The 27252-nt window shown below is 33.1% G+C and overlaps 1 protein-coding gene across 2 annotated transcripts in view; it reads right to left on the reverse strand.

Moving 5' to 3' along the window:
* Nucleotides 1-2339: 2339 nt before the first annotated feature.
* LOC135129290 (muscarinic acetylcholine receptor DM1) overlaps nt 2340-27252 on the reverse strand; it is a 136310-nt gene continuing 111397 nt past the window's right edge. Inside the window, exons 6-7 of one of the 2 annotated variants that reach the window (XM_064056454.1) lie at nt 19992-20185; nt 2340-4566 (exon numbers count right to left, since the gene is read on the reverse strand). In XM_064056454.1, the coding sequence (XP_063912524.1) occupies nt 3837-4566; nt 19992-20185 (924 nt within the window). In that variant the 3' untranslated portion in view covers nt 2340-3836. The remainder of the gene's footprint in view (nt 4567-19991; nt 20186-27252) is intronic. The other variant, XM_064056455.1, reaches the window with a different exon arrangement.

Genomic DNA, 27252 nt, shown 5'->3' on the forward strand with positions numbered 1-27252 from the left:
CGAACGAACATCCTGTATTTTATTGCTGCATCCTATTCTATTTTTTGCCTCTTTCATTTTATGTTAAGTAGTTACTATCTTTGAAACTGATAGTTTCTGAGATTTTTTACTTTTTTAATAGAACAATAAATATAGTAAGATAGTAATAAAATATAGGGTATTCTATTTGAAAAAACTGAAATATGTACTGATATTTGAAAATTTTAAAAAAGATATTTTTTTATAAACACTCTGTATATTAAACTTTGATTTAATTGGCACCACAACAAAGCGCGTCCTTTTATTTATCCCTTCACAAAATATTGTATGACAGATTTAAAAAATAACCGTAAACAATTTTTTGTACACCCTTGTATTGCAAAAAAATTTCAAGGAAATTGGAATAACGTGGCAACATCGCATCGGAATTTCAAAAATAAACTGTGGTTGTAAAGCTTACGAAGAGGTTAATTAGAATCTGTAAAAGTATACAGGGTGGTCTATTAAAAAAATAAAAATTAATTGCGTGCTATGCCTCAAAAAAAAAGCACTGTTAGTTCAAAATATTTTTAGGGTATGCTACTCAAAGAACCGTACAACTTAGTGTATAACTTTTTTCTATCTCTAATGATTAATGAGATATATTTTCGCAAATTGTATATATTGATTAAAATATTTCCAAATCATGAATGGATGCTCAACTTAGTAAAATTCTCCTATTTGAATTTTTTTTTATTACAAAATTAAATTCAGTTCAAAATATTGTAAAAATTTAGAGATAGTTTTGGCCACAATGACTATAATTTTAATTTGTTGTATCCGTATTCAAGGTCTTGAGATCTTTATTTCCTTTGGCGTCCAGATCTTCAATTATTTTCAAAATTTCTGAAATGTGTAAAGTTCGTGTATCTTCAGAAGCGTAACTTTCAATTTCTTTAAAACTTAGAATTTTTCTGATTTTTAGATGATAGTGAATTCTAGAAATTTCATAATCTGAAACTTTTACAAGCCTCAAATACCTCCACTATCGAAAATTCAAACTAAAAAATTTACTCTAACTTTTTTTCTTATATTTCTTCAAAATATTGTGAAAATTAATACAGAGTTTTATAATTTCAGCATTGACCGGTTGGCCGCAACGACTATAATTCAACTTTGTTTTATTTCTGTTCGAGTATTTGAGATCTTCTATTCCTTTCGGCTCAGATTTTGAAGGATTTTCAAAATTTCTAAAATCTGCAAAGTTCGTATAGCTTCAGAATTTCTGCAAAATATAATTTTATTTTTTTTATAAGTTAAAATTTTTTGCTATTTAGATGATAGTGTATTCTACAAAATAAATTTCATAATCTAGAACCTTTTACAAACCTCACATCTCTCCACTATCGAAAATGCAAACTTAAAAATTTACTGGAACTTTTTTTATTACACATCTTCAAAATATGGTGAAAATTTAGACAGATTTTATAATTTCAAATATGACCGGTTGACTACAATGACTATAATTTAATTTTGTGTCATTTGTGTTGAAGTTGAGATCTTTAATTCCTTTGGCCTCCAGATTTCCAATGATTTCCAAAATTTCTAAAATCTGTAAGTTGTGATATCTCCAGAACTTCTGTAAAACTGATTTTTCTGATATTTAGATGATAGTGAATTTTAGATATTTCATAATCTGAAATTTTTACAAACCTCACGTACCTCCAATATTGAAAATTCAAACTTAAAAATTTACTGGAACTTTTTCTTTATTACAGATACCTTATTCAAAATATTGTGAACATTAATAGACAGTTTTTATAGTTTCCGGATTGACCAGTTGGCCACAATGACTGTAATTAAACTTTGTTTTATTTCTGTTCAAGTGCTTGAGATCTTCAATTCCTCTGGTCCCAGATTTTGAACGATTTTCAAAATTTCTAAAATCTGCATAGTTCGTATAGCTTCAGAATTTCTGCAAAATATCATTTTATTTTTTTATAACTTAAAATTTTTTGATATTTAGATGATAGTGAATTCTAGAAATTTTATAATCTACAACCTTTTACAAACCTCGCATCCCTCCACTAACGAAAGTGTCAATTTAAACATTTACTGGAACTTTCTATTTATTACACATCTTCAAAATTTTGTGAAAATTAAGAGACAGATTTTTTAATTTCAGGATTGATAGATTGACTATTAATGATTATAATTCAACTTGTTTCATTTGTGATGAAGTTCTTGAGATCTTTAATTCCTTTGGCCCGCAGATTTTCAACAATTTTCAAAATTTCTGAAATCTGTAAGTTCGTAGTTCTTTAGAATTTTTGTAAAACATAATTTTTAATTTGTTCATAATTTAAAATTTTTCTAATATTTATGACATGGAAATTTGAAACTTCAAAATTTGCTGAATTTTTTGGTGACTTGGTTAAAGACCAATAAACTTTACCTCAAATTCTCAAACTCTTATTATTAAAAAATAATTACTGTCCAGCTATTTTATTAGAAATCACAAACATTTGTTTTACATTTGTTTAAACCATATTTGTTTTAATTTGTGTATTATCCATTCTTCAATTTCCAGTAAGTGCTCTAACTATAGATAAATGTTTATGGTCCAATATAATCAACGAAGTTATTTGACAGTAAATATTTAATATACTATGAAACCTCAAATAAAGCAATAATAAACATAAATAGCTTCTAATTTATTGGCCGTTAATTGAAGTTGCGTAGGCTATGGATATCTGTCATTTTGCCATGTTTTTTAAGTTTGTTCAGCAATATTGCGAACTGGCTAAAATCAAGTTATTTTAATTCAAGCAATTTTGAGGTTATGTTTAAAAAAGATTGCGAATTATTCGATTTTGCAGTCAAAATTTTTTCTGTCTGTCTTAAGTAACTTTCATACATATACGACGTTGTCCTTACCACTGGACTGTGTAAATAGAAAATAAAAAATATATGTAATTAGATACGTATAACGTCACTAGAGTAAAATTTGTGCAAAAATTTGTCAAGGGATTTTCCTCATTTCATATCTAATTTAATTTTTCTGCAATGCTTTCACTGATTTTGTACTGAAAAACGTATTTCATTATCTGATTTTTACAATTCACTGGAGACTAGTCAGGTCAGGTCAGCTTTAAAATTTGATTCTTTAACACTGTATCTAAATTGTCGGAATCATTTTATGTTTTCTATTTGACGAGTTTAGTAACCACGAACCTTAGATGTCTGGTTGCGGCAATAATAATAATAATTCTTAGCGGACAAAATTTTTGATAACACTTTTGACTAATTTCCAAAGACTAAGTCTTGATTCCAACAAATCAATAATAAATTTAGCTGGTCGAATGCACCGAATGAACAGGGTAGCCACACGAAATCCACCGACATGCGTAAAAAAAATTAATTAGTTTCCTCTGATCGAAAAATGGGAAAACTTGTACACAAAAAATACTGCCCGCAGTGCATTTTGACCTGTGCACTCGTGTTTAATGCGTTCTGTTCATTCGGTGCATCGTATTCAAGCACCTTCTCTTTAAAGTATCACAAGAATTTTTTGATCAGGTTTTCAAGTTTAAATTAACATGTCGGTATGGCGTCAGGTATATATCGTCAAGTCGTTCTAACATTGTTAGAGCAAGTACGATGTAAAAAAATAGACAGAGAATGGACCTACTTGCCTGTGGTTATGCTGCAAGTAAAAGTGTTGAAACCCCTCTGTCGTTTTAGTTCTGTGTAGCACAATTGCATTCTTATCTGGAGCCAGCTTTACCCAGATTACAAAGGCTAGTAGCGTGCGGTTTTCATTTTGTTCTCCGATAGTCGTTAATTCGTAAAAAGTCCAAATTTGGGTGACCGCCCCCTTAATTGTAAAATCCCCGATTCATGGCGGCGCGGTTCCTATTGTGCCATTTACACTGTAGGATTCTTAGGTACGTTCGCCGAAAACTGGCGTTGCACAGAGCGTAGCACACCGGGTTGATCGTAGAGTTAATGTAGCACAAGTAGTAAAAGAAATCCCACAGCTGCGGCGGAATGCGGGCACTCGACGCCGTCACCGGTTTTAACAGCACCAGAACGTTGTACGGGGTCCAGGTGATGATGAAAGTGAGGAGGATCGCGGACAGCGTCTTGGCCGCCTTCTTGTCGGCCTTCTTCTCTTGCGTCTTCTTCTTCTTCTTGCCCTGGTTCTTGGTCGCGTTGGCCAGCAGCGTCTTGCCGGCCAGCTGCTTGGGGATGATCTTGGCGTTGAGCGGGATCCGGATGTCCGGCATGGCGGACGGCCGCCGGTTCAGGTGGTTGGCGTGCACCGTGTTGAGGGAGTAGTCCACGTCGGGGTGCGACTTGGTGCGCACGTCCTCGGGGATCATCTTGATGGAGGCGCCCTCGGCGCACCCGCCGGCGCCCTCGCCCGGGTCGCCGGGCAGCCGGATCAGGATCGTGTACACGCTGTCGCTGGACACGGACCGGCCCGCCAGCCGGTTGCCCGTCGGCAGGCTCCTGGAGTCCCTCGGCGCGAGACGGGTTGGGGTCATGTTGGCCTGAGTGTGTGGTAGTTCGCGCTGTGTAGACAGTGTGCTGAAGTACGGGTCCCTATCGGACAAAGGAGAAAATTAGTACAGGCTAATGTCGTGGAGCGTTAAAACAGTCCGGACAGTCAAAATTTTAGACAAAGTACAAGAAACTCCTTAAAAATAACCTCAGCTTCCGCGGAAGGAAATTGCTACTGTCTTCATGTTCGCGTCAGACTATAGTCCAGTCAATCCAGAGTGACCATAGCAAGTGAAAAATTCGGTTTTCGAGATTGAGGGTAGCCATCTTGAAAATCAAGGTACCATTATTTTTTCATTAAGTTCGCAACCATAAGTTTCACACAAATTTTGTAAAAGCGATTTTTGTAAAGAAGATCTGCAACTTTCAGACTTCTTGGCCTCACATTAATAATGAACAAGTTATGAGTGGAAAAAATGAAAAATTAAGGGACGAAAAAATTTCAAGGCGTGATAAATACAAAAAGAAGACGATTTATTGTTGGACTTGTATTCATAACTTTTCAAAGTAACATTAATGACAAAGTCATCCGGTAAGTAAATAAATGACTACCTAAGAGATGAAAAAAATTTGGACGAAATAACCCTTGCACTTTTCAGTCCTACAAAAACTGTTATTGGTGTATCAAGGCCATAAAGAACGTTTTCGGCCAACGCGCAGCCGAGGTCTACAAAGCAGATGAGACCGAAAAAGTTCTCTATGGCCGAGGTACACAACGTTTTTTAGACAACCATACAGAAAAATAGTTCGTTATGTAGGTAAGTGGTTTTGAGGTTAGAAAATCTTTTTTCGTTGTTGGAGGAAAAGCCCTGTAGATTTGATAAAAACCAAATTTGGTCCTATACCAAGAAAAATTGATGCCGTTATGTTTCACAACGATAATCAGTAAAGGTGGAGTTCAAATAACGACGCTTTTGGCTCTTTTATTTTAAAAAATATTGATCAAAACACAAAGCCAAGGATGCAAAAGTAAGTTTTTAACTAATAGCCATGAAACATGCAATTGTCGACTTGTTTCGAGGTAGTAAAGTTCAACTTTTACTACCAAGGTTAAAAAATAAGATTGAGCTTATGTATGAAATACTTGATGGAATTATTTCTTAAAAAAATGAATAAACGTGTGCCACTAACATTACTTGAGTATACGCATGGTAGTTGATAGACGGTGGAAGATAAAATGATTAATTCAGCGACAAATGTAAACGGTTTTCTTAGTGTTGAAGATTTAGGTAAGTTTGATTAGAAATCAAAACAAAATCATTTTGCGTCAAAAAACTGATGGTTTATTTTTCCAATTTATTGTCTTACAGTTTCTAGCAGTGAAAAAAATGGTATATTAACCACGGTTCTGAAGCCACTTCAGAACCTTGGTTAATAATATACTATTCCGACACCTGAGTACAAAAAATTGGTCTAAAGAGTTTAGACAGTACTTCCCTCGCTGTCGGAAACTTGACGACTGCATGCCTATTGTGTTTTTTTTCTCATTACATTTTTGTAGTGGGAATTTAAACAAAAATTGCGATGACGTCATCAACATTTTTGCAAGGACACGTATATCAGTTGGGATAGATGTAGTGTAATACTAAGAATAAAATTATTATATTCTCAAATTTTCGGGAAAATGAATTGGGTCGTTTTGAATATTGATTTGTAATAATCAATAAAATAACGAAACAATTTACTCACGTATACGTATCAGAGGCAACTGAAAATCGTGTATGTATAAACATTCTTAATTTAAGATGACAGGCGTAACAGCATACGTGAGAGTCAAACAGAGAAACTGTAAACAAAACGACCATCGGTTTTATTGCTTCGACTTCGGCTTATTATATAAAACATTGGATTTTATTTTAATTTTTGACGGTGGAATTCACAATTGGTTGATTTAAAACATGTCTATACCACATTCGCGGAACCTAGTCAGCTATGTTTCAACCGAGTTTTAACTTTAAAAAATTTTGTGTCTACCAAATTAGGTTGGTCCAATGTAATACTAATAATAAGTGTTGCCTTTAATTTGATCAATAAAATAAATTGACTTCATTAATTTTTTTGAGCCACCCTTTAAGAAAATCTAAAAAATATGAATGGAATGATAAATCACAAGGACAAACTCATCATATTTTCTGCATTTTAGATAGGATTTATTTAGCAAAATTTAAGGGTGACATCACCAATTTTTTTAGAAGGGATGAACAAATACATTTTGAACAAAAGTTTACCATGCTTATAATAACTTTAAAATATTCCCAAGATTTCAAAGCATTCGGTTTTGTAATTCCTGATTAAATCAATAAAATATATTTACGCATTCATTAATTTTTTTGAGTCACCCTGTATATGCAAATCCAAAAAATATGAATGGAGTGATAGATCACAAGTACAGACTCATCATATTTTGTACATTTTAGATATGATTTATTCCACAAACTTTTGAGCTGACGTCATCAAGTTTTTGGAGGGGATAAGCAAATATTTTTTGACTAAAGATTTATGATGCTCTTTATAGCCTTAAAACATCTGCAACATTTCAAAGCATTCTGGTTAGCAGATTAAAAATTAAATTTCAAAATGTTGTTTTATAATTTTGATTTTTTTTCCAAAAATCTGGACGTTTCGGGTGAAAAGTCGATTCAGAGTTGTAAACTACATGTGTAGGACTATGTTATTTTATACAATTGAAAACCCATTTACTATGTACAATTTTGAAGTGACGTCATCGCATTAGTGGTGGGGATGATTAGACAAATTTTGGTTAGCGTTTTACCATCTACATGATATTCTTAATATAAGTACAAAATTTCACAATAATCGGTCGAGTACTTTCGGAGATTATCTGTCTAATAAAAATCCGGGACGGCAGACGGACAGACGGACGGACAGACGGACGGACAGACGGACGGACAGACGGACGGACAGACGGACGGACAGACGGACGGACAGACGGACAGACGGACAGACAGACGGAAATGGGAGACCTATTTCTTCGTCTTCTAGGGGTCATGAAAGATCGAGAAAACGTAAAAGTAGAGAGTCGGCCGACGGACTCGATTACAATACTTCCTTTGCTTACGCTCGGGAAGTAAAAAGTGACAAGTGAGTTCAAAAAAGTAATTTTGGCATTTCAGTACAAAAAAGTGCCACTTCATGGATATGATTGGGGACGTAAAACGACTAGATTTGTAATGGTCGCCTAAAAAATTATTTCGGAGCATTTTTAGATCATTTCCTGAAAAACGATTACTCTACTTAATTTTTCAGTGTTTTGTAATTGGTCAACGTTGCCAATGGAGGTAAGATTTATAAATCATGTGCATTAGAACACTGCACTGAATATGTAGAATCCATGAAAACTATATGATAGGAATATTTAGAAATTCTGTAACACAATTTTGCAATAAAACAAATCGAAAATTTGCAAACATAAAAGCCTATGAAAAAATATTAAAATCCTAACTTCAAATTCTAGCAGTTCTAAAATATTAAACCAAACAAATTAGTTTTTACTAAATTTTCAAAATTAATTATTGCAATACAACAAGATTAAATATAGTGAAAAAAAAATCTATGCGTAAGTTGAAATCTTAAAGGTGTGGATTGAAATTAAAAAAAGATGTATATTCAGAATGAGTCAAAATTGTACGGTTCTTTGAGGACTTTATTCTAAAATTATTTTTAACTATACAGAGTGTTCTGTTTTTAACGCGTAACACCAACTTAGTTTTCTTTAATTAATTACCCTATATATTTTTACATATTCTCATTAGCCTCTTCCCAGTTTATTTTTGAAATTCCGATGCGACGTTGCCACGTTATTACAAATTTCTTAAAATTTTTTTGGCAATGGAAGGGTTCACAAAAAATTCACATTAGGGTTATCTTCAAAATCTGTGTTACAATAATTGCTGGAAGGTTAAATAAAGGTAAGCGCTTTGTTGTGGTATGACTTAAATCAAATTTTTATAAACAGACTGTTTATAAAAAACTCTAAAACTTTACAATTTTTAAGTTTTTGGAGTTTTAACTCCTTTCTTTTCGTATTATAGAACACGTATACGACACGCGCCGAAATAGGATGTCGAGTTCAACACCGACACCGACACCAGTCTGAACTGAGTCTGAACATACTGATCTTTACTTCGCTTACCCAGCTATTTATATTCAATGTTATATATTTCTATATGATAAAAAAAGAGTGCGTCGACTCAAGGACGCACAGATGGAGTTTTAATTCTGTTTAATTTATTTATTTATCATATACGGTATGTCCCCGGATTGAGTTCATATGAAGAAAAAAAAACTGTATTTTCTATTTTACAAAAAAATGACATAGGAATAACATTTTTTGCTTAATTCAAAACGAATAAATCTGCAATTAAATTTTAATATTATCAGGCTGTGTCCTTAATATCGAAAAAAACTAAAAGTAACGAAGAACTTAGAAATATGAAAAAAATTATTTTAAGAGTAAAGACCAGGAATATTGAAGTTTTAATTGCAGATTTATTCGTTTTGAATTAAGCAAAAAATGTTATTCCTATGCCATTTTTTTGCAAAATAGAGTTTTTTTTCCTCTTGTGAACTCAATCCGGGGACTGTAGAAATATCATAAATTATAAATTATGCGTGAGCAAGCATGTAAGTAATTACTATATATTGTACTTACAAACTCAACTATTTCATAAAAATATTTTAACTTTGGAATGTTGACGAGCAACTTTTTAACATGGAAATTAACAAATAAGTGTAAATATTAATAAAATTGATATATTCCTCCTACAAAGAATCTATACGAACACATTTTATTAAATAGTTTATTTAAAAAATAGAGTAAGACACAATAATAAAATACAGAATGTCCTATTTACTACTACTCTATTTTTTATTTTAATTTTTCTAATATGTCAATGTGTCTCTTAAAAAAGTAAAATATTGCAGTAACGATCAATTTTACATATGAAAAATTCTCAGCAAAAAAGAAAGTGAAAAAAATAGAATAAGATGCAGTAAAAAATATGAGGTGTTCTATTTGAAAAAACTGAAATATCGATATTTGAAAATTGTGATAATTAAAACATTTTTTCTCTACATCAGAAAATTTAATCTCGTTTATACTACAACAAAGTACTTTTCTTTATTTCTCCACAAAATATTGTAACACAGACGTTAAAAATAACTCTACTATGATCTTTTTTGCGAACCTTTTCATTGCTAAAAAAATTCAAGAAAATTGGAAAATGTGGCAACGTCTCATCCTAATTTAAAAAATAAACTGTTGTTGTAAAGCGCAAAATGAGGCCAATCAAAATATCTAAAAATATATGTGTTAAAGACACTGTGTATATTTAAAACTGATTTGGGCTAAAATTTCGGCATAATGGTGCAGGTAAGATTCATCAATGCGGAAAGCAATCTCAGACGCACCTATATGATATTCCATAATCAAAAATCCACCAACACTACAATTTCTTCTAAAATACAACTGGGAACGTGGCCAGTGTCAGTTTTAGTTTTTTTTTAGTGTGAAATAATTTAAGGTTATGTTTCATTTAATTTTCAGTCCACTCTTTAACTTCAAGTTAAAAATACTTGACGACTTCTAAAACTTCTTGGTGCCAATTTTTGTTTTTTAACTGAATTTAATAGGTTATGAATGTTTGATTTTAAAATATTTTATATATACAGGGCTTTTATAAATGATTGTAATATCCCTACGTGTATTGATTTCCGCCTCTTTTCGAGTGTGTAACTATATATAATAATGACAACTTCTTGGCAAAGAAAGTTCATATGTCGTTTTCTTTCATGTTCATTAAAATTTTAAAAATGTCTATCATTACTAAGAAGTGGCAAATCTGCAACATTTTTAAATTTCGCAGGTCACTGGATGTAATGTCACATTTATGAAAGCCCTCCACAATCAATTAGAAGCTATTACACCAGAAAACAGTTTTTACTGTTTTTCTGACGGTATAAAAAACACGAAACGTTAAAAATAAAAAATATGTTTTTTGCGAAAGATTATGTTGATCAAAATTTTCGAAAATGTCGAATTCTAGCATCTAGATGCAGACACTATTTTTGGGCACTAATAAAATTTTATGATCTTGTTTACTGCTGTTAAGTGTTATTTGGGCTAAAAATTGTTGAAAAATCTTCATCGTAGGAAGTTGCGTCTCTTTGCGTAAATTTCAGGGTTGTATTTAGGACAAGATACTTGGATAAAATAATTTCATGCCATTGATTCCAGATGTATAGGGAGCCACAAACGCAAACAAAAAATTAATTTTCTATTACTGTACGCACCCTTACATACAACGCAGGTAAATTTGTTACAAAATGAAGAAATTATGCCCCTGTTGACTGTTTGGCTACTTAATATGTAAGTCGTAAAATTTTTTAGTATATAAAAAAATTGGTCAAAAGTTATTTCGACAGAACTTTCTTCGCTTCTAAAGTACAATCCAAAAAATACTACTTCTTTGAAAAATTATAAAAGGTTATTTTGCGAAATTTTGATATTTTTGTAACAACCACTACACAGTGCGTTACAGAGCTCGTTATCTGGTATTGCTCGTAAAAAGTTATGCAAAAATATGGATGCCTAGGAATTGGCTACTTTAAGGTTTTCTCGATGTTTGATGACCACAAGAATACGACAAAAGTGGTCTCCCATTTCGGGCCGTCCGTCTGTCTGTCCTCTGTCGTATGTCTGGCGTCTGTGTCGATGTTTATTAGACCGATAATCTCCAAAACTACTGGATCAATTGCCGTCAAATTTTGTAGGTATTTTGGGAGTATCGTGTACATAGTAAAGCGCTAACCAAAGTTCGTTTAATCATCCCCGCCAACAATTTAGTGAGTTTTACTCATTATATTGCTTAATTAAGGTTATCCAAATTTTATGGTAGTCGAGTCAAATGCGGAACGCAATATATTACACCTATTTAAATTAACATAAGTCTTTATTAAAATATTGATGACGTTATAACAAAATTTTTCTTACGAAACTCACTCGAAACATACGCATAGCATGTTTCTTGATCTTTACTTTAACATTACACACATATCTTTACACATTTTAATTTATAGGGGTCATCGTAAAAAAATCAAATTCGCAAATGAAATTTTATAATTTTAAAAAAAAAATAGATATTGTGTATGGTGACTCAAGGGCGCGGGAAGTTCTGTCTAAACAAACTTAGACGATTTTTGTACATGGAAATTAATAAATCAAATAAATCACTTAAAAGATAATTTTTGACTTGTATTTTTTTTTTAGAATAATCAGTGAAAAATAAGATCACTGACGATTTTTCCCTTTCTATAAAATTACAAACAAAATGTTGACATTATATAGGACAATTTAATTTATTCCACCATATAAATAAGTTGTGTCGTACTGAATTTCCTAAGAGACGGCTGTTTTCTATAACTGGTAAAATCATTGATTGGAACAGAACTTGCTTTTACAATATGGTCAAAATTGAGAGTTTTCTAAAGCAAAACAAAAAAACAAATTTAAAAAATTCTGTTATTTTTATTTAATTACAGCTATTAAAAAAATACAGTACATTGAGAACTAATTAATTTTCAAACAAGAACTTCAATTGGAGCGAGGGGTAAGTGTTGCATTTCCGGAACCGGCCACTGACCCTTTTGGGTATCTTTACCTGTTTTTGTAAATAGCTCTGTAATTTTAGTACTTCTGTAACCGTCCTACATTAAACATCGAAACCGAACGCTGTCCATTATTTCAATATAGCAAACAAAGGTCCTTCGAGCAACATCAAGGTACAATTCGGAAGACCATACATGGTCGTATCAACCGGATTACAAAAAACGTTGGTACTAAGATTCGGATTGTACGAAACATTGGCAATCAAGCCGAAACATTGGTCTACGAGCCGAAACAGTAAGTTTGACGTCAAGCTGTTGTATCTTAAGTATACATTTTTTTTATTTGAATCTGTCCAAATGTAAAACAAAAAGACAATTAAAGTATCAAATGAAGCGGATATTTTCTCAAAAAAATTTACACTGTTTAAAACAAAACGTTTTTAACTTCACAATGCAGACGTCTTTTGAGTCTCTAGTGCCTTTATATATTATTAGATTTATTAGTTTAGGCAAAATTAATGCGAACGACATGTAAAAGTCCAAAATCTATGCGTAATCGCGCCCCTATATTATTTATGGGTTTATAAATTGCGACATTCGCGACATTTTGTTAAGTCATGATAATTCAAAATAAATTAAGATTCATACGCCAAACGCAAAGCAAAAATTGAACATTACATAAAGTCTAAATTTCCTCTAAAACAACTTCTTCGATTGCAATCTCTCACTCTTTCTCTCTTCCATTCTGGCATTAATACTTTAGATTTTGGTTTTCATAAATTGTGAGTAACTATTTGTTTAACACTATTCGTTGATACGTTAGATTTTTTGCAATTTATTTGCTTTTTATTGGCAAGGAGCCCCAGCGTTATCATTATTTCAGCACGAAAAAAGCTTATTAGAATCAAATGATAAAGCAAACATAAAGCGTCGTCCATCAACAACAGGATTTATTATGGCTAGATGTACAAAAAGAAAGCACTCAGCAACAAGTATCATATAAATAACGTGATGAACAGCTGAAATTACATCGTAACTTCGAGATTGTTTGTGGAAAATGGTCAATTTTTGGCGCGTCGGGTTTTCTGGTAATTGCTTTTATTGTACTTTTTCTTAAACATATAAATATTATTTTAGTTTCTTTGCAGCTGGTTTCTTAGTTCTTTAATGCATCGGGAACTTCGAACGTTGGAGATATGAAATTTTTTTGCGCCCCAATGAAGCAAGTAAATCTGACGAAAATATTGTTCTACAGGGTAGTTATTTCCATCTAAACACGTCCATAAATGTCTGCTTTGCTGACCCTGTGCGAACTCGATTTAGTAATCTGATACTAAAACAGTGACGACTGTCAGGGGAATGTCGAGGAATTCCGTCACACGAGGCAATTTCAGCACTCTGTTTTTTTCTGTTAACCACTCTAAATGGAAGGCAACAGAATAGCTCGTGATGGCATTTTATCTTAAATGTTATGGTCATTTTGGTTAATCTACTAAGTTTACGTGGCTAACAAGCTTGTTGGACCCTATTGAGCGAATTTCCAAAAAATGCTGAGGTATAATTTTAAACATATTTTTTTTTGTATTCTCCTCACGTGGATGTTTAACACACAGATTATATTTTAAATTGAAATTTTTCTAAATACGAGAGTATATTTCAAGACTAGTAAAAAAACGACAAATATAATAACATCCATAATGTGGTTAATAACAAAATTAAATTTGTATGTACCGACACACAAAAAAATAAAATTTGCGTATTTTAAAAGTACAACAGTGAAACAAAATTGAAAATTTAATTAATCACTTATTTGACTACGCACGGTTAATTTAAATATGAATGAAAATGAAATTATTATTTTATTAAGTTTATTTTACCAAAATGGAAACTTCTAGACTTTTTCGATAATAACAAATTTTATATCTATACTGAATGAACATAATTTTAATTGAAAGGCTTTTTTTTGTGATGTTGTTCTTAACTATATTATTTATTGCATTTTAGAACCACATAATTTGGTTACCTACCTATTTTATCAGTTTTCCATTCTCTTAATTTATCATTTAAATCCCCCTGTACGTGAGTCAAGCTAATTAATAACTCTCGTCCATGCTTCCGGTTAAAGTTTACATAATCTGAAATTACAGTTAAAACTGTAGTAATAATTTATTTGTAAATTAATTGAGACCATTTTATTATAATTAACTAGTTATACGTGCTATAAAATAAATTTGATGGTTAGTGTTGAAACTTGTTTCATTCTCATTTTCTCAACCACATTCGTAAAGATTTATTTACCTGATAATATTGAAATAGCTAAAGTGATTATCATCAAACATAGCCAAGAATCTTCTCGATTAAACCAGCTTTCAAACAAAAAAAAAAAAAAAAACGCACTGAAAATTGGGGAGCTACGGTGCCATAGAAAAACAAAGGCTCTTTTTGCATCGGGGGGGAAAAATAAAAAAATTGGTTGAAAGTTATGTCGACAGAACTTCCTTGGACCCTGAAGCACAGTCCAACAAATCCTGCGTCTTTGAAAAATTGTAATATTTAATTTTACGAAATTTTACTTTTTGTGATAGTCTCTATGCAGTAAATGCAATATAGAAAGTAGTAGTCACTCTATAAAAGAAAAAAAGAAGGGATTAATGAAAGGTTAATATGTATAGTCTGCGAATTTTTTTTTTGCAAAAATTTGACTGTCTAGGAGAAAAACTCAAAGCGGATTCGTATACTACAATTAAAGGAGTATATTGCTGGATAACATTTGAATTATTTTAAAATGAATCCATTGAGATGACGTCACAAATTGCTGGTGCGGAGGATTAGCCAAACTTTGGTTACCATTTTACTAGCTACATGACATTTCTAATGTACATAGAAAATTTTACAATAAGCGGTCCATTAGTTTCGGAAATTATCCACCTAATAAAAATCGTCACCGACAGAAAGATCGACGGACGGACAAACAGACGCAAACGGGAGACCCATTTTGTCCTAATCTAGGGGTCATGAAACGTCGAGAAAATGTGAAAGCAGCCAGCCGCCCGATGGACTCGATTCCTATACTTCCTTAGCTTACGGTCAGAAAGTAAAAACCGATCTCGGATATAAGGATTTTTTTGGTCAAAAATGTTCAAAATGTTTGTATTTTTAGGGAAAATATAGTCGTATTGAAAAATTCGCTACTCCACTATTTTTTAAATTGGAAATCTGGGATTCTCCACAAAAATTCTTATTTTCATTGCTTTATCACACAAAAAACCAATCGCACAATTACCCTTCTATATTTCTACAAAAGGTAATTAAATTAACAAGTTACCCTTTTTGCTCATGTTTTTCAAATTTTATTTTATAATATAACATTTTTCGAACTTGTTTCTCAATAAACTTACCTTTTTCGGGGGCGAGGGGCAAACAGATAAATTTTTATTAACGATGTACCATGTTTCAGATCCGTTTAAAACATTCGCAAGATTCCAGAGCATTCGGTTTTGCAATTTAAAAGTTGATTTGTAAAATTTTAAAATATATATGTATGTTTAAAAAAATTGTTTTTTTTTTCAAAAATCTAAATGTCTACAGTAGAAATTTAACATGGATTTATAAACCACAAGTACAGGAGTAAGTTATTTCAAAAATTTAAATAAGATTTATTCCACAAAATTTTGTACTGACCTCATTAATTTTCTAGGAGGGAATAAACAATTAAGTTTTGATTAACGATTTACCACGCTTACGATAACTTTAAGGCGTTTACAAAATTTCAGAGCATTCGGTTTTGTAGTTTCAAACCTAATTTCCAAAATGTCATTATACAATTTTGATTTTTTTCAGAAAATTTGAATGTCTAAGGTAAAAACTCAATACGGATTCATAAACTACAAGTGGAGTTGTATGTCATTTTGTAAAATTTGAATAACATTGTAAATTTTGAAGATAAGATGATTAGACACATTTTGGTTAGTAGTTTACCATCTACACGATATTCCTAACACATATTCAGTCTAGTTGCAAAATCTATATTTTCTTACACAAACTTAAAAATTTTAAACATATTTTAAGTTTCATGTTATGAAAAGAAGTATACACATATTAATAATAACAAATCAAAATATAAGCCCGCCCACCCGCCCTATCTCAATTGTGGTGAATGTTATCTGCAAAATACTCATTTCCTTACAAAAAATTAAAAACATGTTTTTGAGTATCGTGTTGTTAAAGCAATACTGCGTATATTAAGAAAAAAAGCCAAATATAAAACCCGGCCACCCACCCCATCTCAATTGTGATATTTTTTTTATTCTTAGAAACTTAAAACACGTTTAAAAAAGTAAATATTTGTAAGGAAATATGAATTTTGCAATTAGGCTCCGCCCCTAGGTCTGCCAACGAATGAGAACTGAATTACTATTTAGATCAGGGCAGATATGGGTGGGGCGTAATCTTTGGCTTCATTTTTTTCTTAATATACATACTCGTAGTATTCTTTGAACAAACAACACGATACCCAAAAACATGTTTTTAATTTCTCTTAGAGAAATAAGGATTTTGCAGTTAACCTCTGCTCCCTTGGCCCACGACGAATAAAAAAGAAATCATCACAATTGAGATCGGGTGGGTGGGTGGGGCTTATATTTTGCCTTTTTTTTTAATATACATAGCCATTTTTTTGACCACAAGAAACTTAGAACATTGTTAAAATGGTACATGCTTTCAAGGAAATATGGATTTTGCATTTGTGGGGGGGGGGGGAGTCTAATTGCAAAATCGATATTTCCTTATACAAATTTAAAATTTTAAACATATTTTGAATTTTATGTTGCGAAAAGAAGTCTACACGAATTAAAACAAAAAGAGGTTATCCATCTAATAAAAATCTGAACAGACAGATAAACAGACAGGCAGACATACGACAGTCAGATGTCGTAATATCGGGGTCATAAAACGTTGAGAAAACGTGAAAGTAGCCAGTCGCCTGATGGATTCGTTCCTTAGCTTAAGCTCAGGAAGTAAAAACGATACCAGATGTAAGGATTTTTTGTCAAAAATGTTGAAAATGATTGCATTTTTTGGGATAAGATACTTATATTTGAAAATTCGCTGCTCCATTATTTTTAAAGCTGGATATCCGGGATTTTGAACAAAACAGGGTGATTAAATTTGCAAAAGAACATTTGGGTTAAAAGTTAATTTGTAACATTGTAAAATCTTTTTATAAAATTAAGAATTTTTTCCAAAAATCTTATTAAAAATTTCAGTTCAATTTATTTGACAAAATTTTGTGATGACATAATTATTTTTTGAAAGGAGATCAACGGTTAAATTTTTAATAACGATTTACCATGCTTACGAGAACCTTAATATTTTTACAAGATTTCAGAGCATTCGCTTTTACAGTTTCAAAATTAAGTTGCAAATGTCGTTATACAATTTGAATTTTTTTTTCCAAAAATTTTATTGTGTAGGGTAAACACTCAACACAGATTCATAAACTACATGTGGAGGTGTATGTTTTTTTTATAAAATGTAAATAACATTTAAATTATGGAGATGACGACATCCCATCGTTTTTGGTTATTGTTGTTATTAAATAATACGCCGCCCCAGCACGACGCCTATGGGTTTATCGAGGCTTTTCTAGTATGTGAGGCAATCATGGGTGACTCATCATCGGTGACGGCGCATGAAGAAGAACCTGAAGCGAGTTAACGAAAGTCTCGATTGTGGCGTCCAAAAAAAAACTCGAAGCGGCGTTCGCGATCCATCCAGAGGAATGTAGGCCTTTAAATAGAGGCCATCTTCGGGAACGGATTCATTCAGTCGAATCGAGTTATGTTGTACATAATCGCTGTGTAATTAGTCGTGTAAACTCGAGTTGCTAAGAAATAAATTGTTGAGTTTTACCAGCGCCGATTTTAATCACCGATCATCGTAACGTTATTATTATTCGTCGAATGGACCCGCTTACAATACTTGCTTAGCTTACGCTTGGGAAGTAAAAATGATCTTTTTCTTTGAATAACAGCATAGATATTTATGTCTAATATAATTTTTAGTAAGAAATCTAATTCGGTAAAAATAACGGGCGATCAAAAAGTTTTCCTAGTTTGGGGTAGGCTGCGGAAATATTTTTCATTTCTTTTATTAATCCGGTAAATCTTACAAATATCAATGTTAACAAATGTTGATATCAAAATGGAAAGCCACAGTTCAAAGGATTTAATAACGAGCGAATTTAAAATGAATTTTTTGCATCCTTCGCAATTTTCACCTCTTTACTCTATACAATACATGAGTGGGAAAATAAACATACCTATTCGTATTTGAAATTTAATTTGAGAAGTTTGAATTTTGACGCGTAAGGTTTAATCAAAGAAATGAAAAATATTTCCATAGCCTACTCTAACCTGAAAACTTTTCAATAACCCGTTATATACAAAAAATGCAGCATTGTTCTGTAAGTTTGAAACGAAACATCTAATGTATTTTGAAAATAGTTTGTATTGTACCCTCAATCAATTTTATCAGTGTTTAAATTTTTTTTCAGTAATTTCTGATAATGCGCAGCCTGCCGTTAACAGCCCATTCGAATCTAATATATATAAAATAAAGACAGGTATTGCTCTGATTTTTCATTTCTTCTTTTCGGCTTTGAGGAGCTGTCATTATTGTGTAAATAGTAAGGTGCTTTATTTTTGGAATAGAAAAAGTCTTTGATAACAATTTTACGAAATTTTGATGTTATAATGTGTTTAACGTGTTGTAACTGTTATAATGTTTACATTTTTGAAGAAAAAATTTCCTTAGGCGCATTTTGAAGAAAAAATGGGTCTGATCCGTCAGGCTTCGAGATGAAACGCTCATTCGAGTAAACTCGGGTTAGAGCCGAGTGAACCAGGGGAATTTTTGGTCATTTATACAACAGCAGGTTCTACACTGCTCAATGGAGACTTACATCAATCATTTTGAGTAGAGTTTTCAAAGTCGCTTTCTAAAAAAAAAAAAATAAGTCAAAGCCTTTAAATGTTTTTTAAAACCACATTGAATTTAAATATGTTGCATGACCCAAGTCAGAGTATTACAAAATATGGAACTATAATCGACTGAGTTTTTTTTATAGAAATTGAGAAATATTTAATATTGAAATGTAGATGTAAGAAACATTTTGGATCATACTGTATGGTATTTCAAAAACAGAGAATATAAAATGCATTTATAACAGGCAAAGCAACTTTATATGTTTAATGTTGATGTTATTTTCTAAGCTTAGACGCTCACTTTATAGGCACATGAAGTGCACGTAATCACTCCATCTGTTCGGTAAACGAACTATAACTTAATTCAATAGTATGTAAAAGTAGAGAGTATGTGTATAGTAAAAACAGTTTTTGGAATTTAATAGAGTCTAAATATTTTCCTCAATAAATTAGTTGTGTTCTTCGTAAAATATGTGCAATGTGGAACATCATGTGACTGATTTGCTCATGTAATAAAAAAATTAGAATTTCTATTAACAACAAGTACAGACGACACAAAACCTAAAACGAAACGAAGAATGTCGTAAATTTTGTACTTCATATTTAATGAATACACTATAGATGCACCTAGGAGAACTACCCCCGAAAATATTGGAGCCGCAGTGTCGCATCGAGCACGAAAGGTCGAGCACTAACGTTCGTATCCCGACGGGGGGTTATCTCAGCCGTATTCGAGCCATAAATCTGCTACCAATAACTTGTTTACCCTTCTTCCACCCCATAACGAGCTCATTATCATCAACAAGATTTTACGAAGCCGGCATAAACACAAAATCGACATACGGAACTTCGACTTACCTGATGACGTTCAAAGAAGTGCACCTCGATACAGAGCTTTGCAGAGGCGTGTCCAGGGACACCGGAGTGATGCACCCTTGTCCCTGTTCGCTCGGACTTTCCTCTTCTGTGTCGCTGTCTTCCCTCCCCGAGTGCCACCACGCCACGCACCACGATCGCACCCTCCACAGCCCCGCCAGCCATCCACCTTTTCTCTACACAGACAAAAAAAATCTTAGCATTGACACACACGCCGGCGTTATTTAAAGCGATTTCTATTCGAGACCTTATCAGACGGTTAAAACGTTGTTCACACGCAAACAGCTCAGACGACGAACTAAAATGATTTATTCAATTTCCTATCGGATTTAGCGAGCAGAAACGGCGATACTTCTGCATCGGAGATGTCGTATATATGGGGAATTTTATTCAATTAGAGAAGCGCTCTGGCGTGCTGTTGTGTTAATTCTTCAATTAACAGCCAAACAGTGGTTGGAATAAAATAACGCGTAAGTTGGGGTTTAATAAATGTAACAGCACGAATGATAGCCGGCGTAAGCACTCCGGAATGACAGCTTCCGGTTGATATAGCCTCTATACACATTTACAGATAATGTTATTTACAATTAGACCTCGGCTCAATTGTGAAACCAGGTATGGCAGTGGCTATTGTACCGCGCCTAATGGAATTAGGAGAATCTATTTTAATCATTGATTTTGGGACGAACGACGTAAACAAACGGATGCCCGATTTTTAGGTTCAAGCAGGAAGCTAATTTGAAAGGTGAACGTCGCATAATTTCCTATGATACTAAAAAAAAAAAACAGTCATTGACACCTAACTTCCCACGTCTCTGAAGCACAGCCAGTTCCGCAAACACCGCAAAGCATGCAATGACGTCATACTCTTTGGTGGGGATAAATATATTAATTCAGGTATAAAATATGCAACACTAAATAACGTTACTATGTTGTGAAAATTTTAAGGCAATTAAGTGCATATTTCTGGCATGATAATTTATTTAATATTGTTATAATTTATAATTATATAATAAAACCGCAGCGCTAAAAGACAACTAAAGCAAGTAAGATTATCTAATACATCTGTTCAAATAAGCTAAGACAAAAATCTGTATCCCACGATTTTATCCCAGTTGGAATTCCGTGTGAAGTGTAAATGTGCTGTCTGGCTCAGTTCCAGTTTTTATTTCATTTTGATAGCAAAGTCTTCTTGATTGTGATTATTTTGCGCTCGTATAATATACCCTTAGTTTTCAAAGAAATGCTATAAATATTTTTTTCTTTTTATTTTATATGTTTCAATTGAAGGTACCTCAGTATTTTAAAAAGCAAAATAGACAAAAAATAAAGGAAATGGGAAATTAATATACTACTTCGTTGAAATTATTTTAAACTTTTCAATGGGTTCATTGTTGTCTCAAGTAATATGCCCATAAAAGATATATCACCTGAGTGCCTTAATTTTTTCACAGCGAAAATTGCCTTTTTTGGTTTGTTCGTTCTAGTTGTGTCGTAAATCGGGAATAAAATCGATTCTCAAAAAAAGTTGTTTCTTTAGTAAACAATTAAACCAAACAAGTGAAATTAAAGTTATTTTAGTAAGATGATCCGAATTATATAGGGTGATCAAAAAAGCGCACTAACTCAAGACACATTATTAACTTCTAAGTCCAAGTTCAAGAAAAATCTTTTTTTTTTAATTTTTTATACAACAATTTGACTTTCACTTACAAAAACTTTATATTGATTTAGACAGACACAGGATGATCAAAAATTAAGTATCAGCTCGATGAAGAACTCGAAAAAGATTCTAATTCGAATATGTTTCACTGCGAATTGAATTGATAATGTAAAATTACATCTAACAACGGTAAAAAATATATTTTTTTAAACGTAGTCAAGCAAATTACTGTTAACTAGCTATTATTATTATTAAAAATATTTAACTGTTTATTAAGATACATTAATTAAGCTAACTTCAACTTCAACTAATGTTTTCCACCTGTAAACAGGTGGCCCAAAAAAATTTTAAAAATATGAATACAATTAGTATACACAAGTATCATTTATTCGGGAAAATTTTGAGATGACGTCATCAGTAGTTTGGGAGTAATAAACAGATAAATTTTGATTAACAATTTACCATTCTTACAATAACTTTAAAACGTCTGCAAAATTTCAAAGTATTCAGTTTTGCAATTCTTGATTTATTCAATAAAATAAATGATTCATAAATTTTTTTGAGTTACCCTGTATAAGCAAATCAAAAAAATGAGGTTCTTGATTTGATCAATAAAAAATTTGTCGGAGGTTATAGTACGATCCGACAAATCTGGCTCTTAAAAAAATTATAAAATTTGATTTTGTGATAAACGCTGTACAGTAAAAACGAAACGCATAAATGACACCCCTTTTCCCTCAGCACTAATAGCAATCTGAAATGTTTTTGCGAAAATTTGAACGTTAACGAAAAAACTACACGTATATGAGTATATTTGTGTATAAAATTAAAATGATTTTAAAATACAGTTCAATGAAATGACATCATCTAATTGTTGGTAAGGATGATTATCCAAATTTTGGGTAGCATTTAAGCATCTACATGATATTTCTAATATACATACAAAATTTGACAACAATCGGTCCAAAAGTTTCAGAGATTACTTGTCTAATAAAAATGGAGACAGACACCACACAGACAGACAGACGGACGGAAACGATAGACCACTTTGTTTGTACTGTAGAGGTCATGACAGGTCGAGAAAATATGAAAGTAGCAATTCGGCTGATGGATTCGATTATAATATTTCCTCGGGAAGTAAAAATTGGTCGAAGGTTATTTCGACAGAACTTCCCTAGCGCCTGAAGTAAATAAAACAAACCCAACTTTTTAGAAAAATTATAAAACTTGATTATACAAATTTTATTGTTGTATGAAAATCTTTGTAAGTTAAAATAAAGATATGTGATGTAACGTTAAAATTGTGATGACGTCAACAACATTTTTGGAAAAACAGTGTATCACTTTGGATAGGAGCAGTTACTAATGACAACAGTATTGTATCTCCAAATTTATTAATTTTTATGGGTCAACCTATATAAGAAATTTAAAAACTTTTAATGGAACGATAAACCACAATCTTGGATACGAGTTATTAAGCAAAATTTTGAGATGACGTCATCAGTCTATTGAAGGGGATAAACATACAGGGTGTCCCAGAATTCGCGCCATTCCCGTGAATGACATGTTCCCTGTCCCGAACTGTGCCGTAATTCGCAAAAAGAATTGTCCAGGCTTTAACCGTGTGAGAACTGGAAGGCGATTAAGTTGACCAATAGAGAGGCTGCTTTTATATCCGAACGTTTCTATGTTCAAAGTTACCTATGCCAAGAACAAAAAATCGGGTAATACTAAAGTTGAATGAATTTTTTTCGAATCCCCCTCCGTCAACAAAAGGAAACAGAAGTGTGGTTATAAATTTAATCATTTTGACAATTGTTTGTCATAAACTGTCACGAAGTTCATCACTGACCTGAACAGACGCTTCTGCCCCCAAAGATGACTGATTAATGTACACAGAGACGTCAAGGTTTACTTTAAGGCAAGTAGCATGGCACAGAAGTTATTTCTGCTGCCATTCTAGTTAAATTGTGTTTAACTGGGCTGTACATGTCATAAGAGAAGCTGTTTCATTTCATCGTAGGCAAATAATACATTTATTACTATTCTACATAGAGTAGCTACCGAAGAGCAGGTATTAGAAGTGATTTTCTTAGAGCCCCGTGAATAATGTGTTGTTCTTTTTAACGAAAATTAGTACATTTTCAGAATGCATCATATGCCTGATATTAAGTTTATCGTTATTTCTAAAAAAGAGTACCACATGTCCATTCAAAGAACGTTATTAAGTGTATTTAAACATAAATATCGCTTTTGATTAATCAGTGATTATGATTTTCAATAAACAGTATCAATTTTTACTGAACAGCTTTGTTGCTGATACCTAATCTAAGCAACGAAAAAATAGACGAGACTCCACTTCTCTGGTGTATTAAGATCATAGGTATCTGCTGTGGTGTCAATCATGTGGGGGAGATACTGAAAACTGAGACTTATTCAAGAATAATATTGATGTTGCACATGATGATTTAAGACAGTTTCTTTAAAGTTGTGAGTACATACTTTCTAGAGATTGAAAAGATACGAATAAAAATTATAACAATAGTTGCAATTTTTTTTAAGAACAATACAAACAATTTATGGAGAATGTACACGCTATGCAGCCACTGCTGTGCGCGAATATACAGGTCTTTTCCCCAATCATCGGCTCCTTGACCAGCATGTGTTTCGTCGTTTGTTGCATCCAGCAAAAGAAGATGGATCTTTTCAGCCTATGCGGAAAGCCGTGCTGGGGCTCCACGGATTATACGCATAGACGGTGAAGAACAAGTGGCACAAATGATTGGATGCTCAAGATCGATCATGCATCGTATCCTTACAGAGAAAAATCTGCATCCTTACTATTGACGAAAGTGCAGCATCTGCGACGAGCCGACTGCGCGACGAGTGCATGTTGCTATATGGTTACTGCGACAAAATGAACTAAATCCTGATTTTTCACGGCACATTCTTTTCGCCGACGAATGTTGATTTTCCCGAAAAGGAATATTTAATGCGCACAATTCACTTCTGGGCAAACGAAAATCCACATTTCGCTAACGTGAGAGCATATCAAGAGCAATACTATTAATCTATGGGCTGGAATCGTTGTACTGTAACGTTATTAAACAATGTGCTCAAAATGACCACCATTAACTTCAATGCAAGTTCTAGCTCGTTGAATTATGTTGTGTTGTGTATTATGTAACATCTCAGGAGTAACTGTAGCGTAGGCTTCGTGCAGTCTCTCTTCCAGTTCTTCTAACATATCTAGGGGTTCTCTATATACGTAATTTTTAATTTGATTCCAAAAAAAAGTCCAAAGCAGAAAGGTCTAGAGATCTAGGAGGCCAGATATTAGTACTGCCACGCCCAATCCACCTATGACGATACTCTTTTCAATGTTCGTCGTACAAGTATCGAATTATGTGGAGGAGCGCCGTCGTGCTGAAACCACATATTCCGCCGTACATTCAAAGGAACGTCTTCCAACAATGCCGGAAGCTCTAGTCGTAGAAAATTAGCATATGCATCCCCATTAAGGCGATCAGGTAATCTGATAATTTTATCAGATGCATTAAAATTTTTACCACAGTAGTACCAATGATTCCAGCCCATAGATTAATAGTAAATCGCTCCTGATATGCTCTCACCCTAGTGAGATGTGGATTTTCGTGTGCCCAGAAATGCCAATTGTGTGCATTAAACATTCCTTCTCGGGAAAATGAACATTCGTCGGTGAAAAGAATGCGCCGTGTAAAATCAGGATTTAGTTCATTTTGTCGCAGTAACCATTGAGCAAAATGTACTCGTCGCGGGTAGTCGGTTGGTCGCAGATGCTGCACTCTCGTGTAATGGTAAGGATGCAGTCTTCTCTCTTGAAGGATACGATGAGTGGTCGATCTTGAACATCCACTAATTTGCGCTACGTAGAGGACACTTCTCCTAGGATCCGCTTCCATGTTTCCTAACACTTGCTCTTCAGCACCTACACGTACATTCCGTGGAGCCCCAGCACGGCCTTTCCGACTAGGTTGAAAAGATCTTCTCTTGCTCGATGTAACAATCGGTGAAACACATGTTGGTCTGGGTGCCGAAGATTATTCACGGGGCTCTAAGAAAATGACTTCTAATACCTGCTCTTCGGTAGCTACTCTATGTAGAATAGTAATAAATGTATTATTTGCCTACGATGAAATGAAACAGCTTCTCTTATGACATGTACAGCCCAGTTAAACACAATTTAACTAGAATGGCAGCAGAAATAACTTCTGTCCCATGCTACTTGCCTTAAAGTAAACCTTGACGTCTCTGTGTACATTAATCAGTCATCTTTGGCGCAGAAGCGTCTCTTCAGGTCAGTGATAAACTTCGTGACAGTTTATGACAAACAATTGTCAAAATGATTAAATTTATAACCACACTTCTGTTTCCTTTTGTTGACGGAGGGGGATTCGGAAAAAATTCATTCAACTTTAGTATTACCCGATTTTTTGTTCTTGGCATAGGTAACTTTGAACATAGAAACGTTCGGATATAAAAGCAGCCTCTCTATTGGTCAACTTAATCGCCTTCCAGTTCTCACACGGTTAAAGCCTGGACAATTCTTTTTGCGAATTACGGCACAGTTCGGGACAGGGAACATGTCATTCATGGGAATGGCGCGAATTCTGGGACACCCTGTATGTAGTTCAAAACGTCTGCAAGATTTCAAAGCATTCGGTTGTGCAGTTCCTGATTTAATCAATAAAATAAATCGGCTCTTTCATTAATTTTTTTAATCACCCGGTATAAGCAATTGTAAAAACTATGAGTGCGTTTTTAAACTACAAGAATGCAGTCATAATAGTTTGCATTGTTCTGAGAGGATTAATTTTGCTTAACGATTTACCATGATTACGATAACCTTAACATAAATACTAGATTTTGCAGCACTCGGTTTTGCAGTTTCAAAGTTAACGTACAAAATATTGTTATTGTTTTAATTTTTTTTTACAAAAGTCTCGATGTCTAGGGTGAAAATTCGACACGGATTCACACATCACATCACATCACATGTGCGTACGAGTATCTTGTTTTTTAAAAAAATTAAAAATCCCACTGGTGGAGGAGATGATGAGCCAAATTTTAGTTACATGATATTCCTAATATACATACAAAATTTGACAACAATCGGTCCGGTCGTTTCGGAGATTATGTGTTTAATAAAAATGGATACAGACGCCAGACAGACAGACGCAAACGGGGGACCACTTTTTTCGTACTCTAGAGGTCATGACACGTCGAGAAAATATGAAAGTGGCACTTCGGCGGATGGATTTGATTATTATAGTTACACTCGAGAAGTAAAAAGCGAAAAATTAGCCACTGTTGTCAGATTCATTGTGAACATTTAAAAATTATTTTGTGATATTATAAATGCAAGAAGTTGAAGGTATAGAACGAAAACCCGATAAGTGACGAAAATTCGAAAAAGTTAGAATTATTTAATCAATTTTTTTAAACATTAAGACCAAGGACACTTAGATAACTAGGAATATTTACTTGTGGCCTATAGGGCAAGGGCAAATTTATTGTGATAAGATTAAATGATTTTTCATA

Source organism: Zophobas morio, unplaced genomic scaffold (genome assembly GCF_036711695.1).
Source record: "Zophobas morio isolate AGI-343-1 ecotype UQ-CSIRO unplaced genomic scaffold, CSIRO_AGI_Zmor_V1 ptg000014l, whole genome shotgun sequence".
Lineage (NCBI taxonomy): Eukaryota > Metazoa > Arthropoda > Insecta > Coleoptera > Tenebrionidae > Zophobas > Zophobas morio.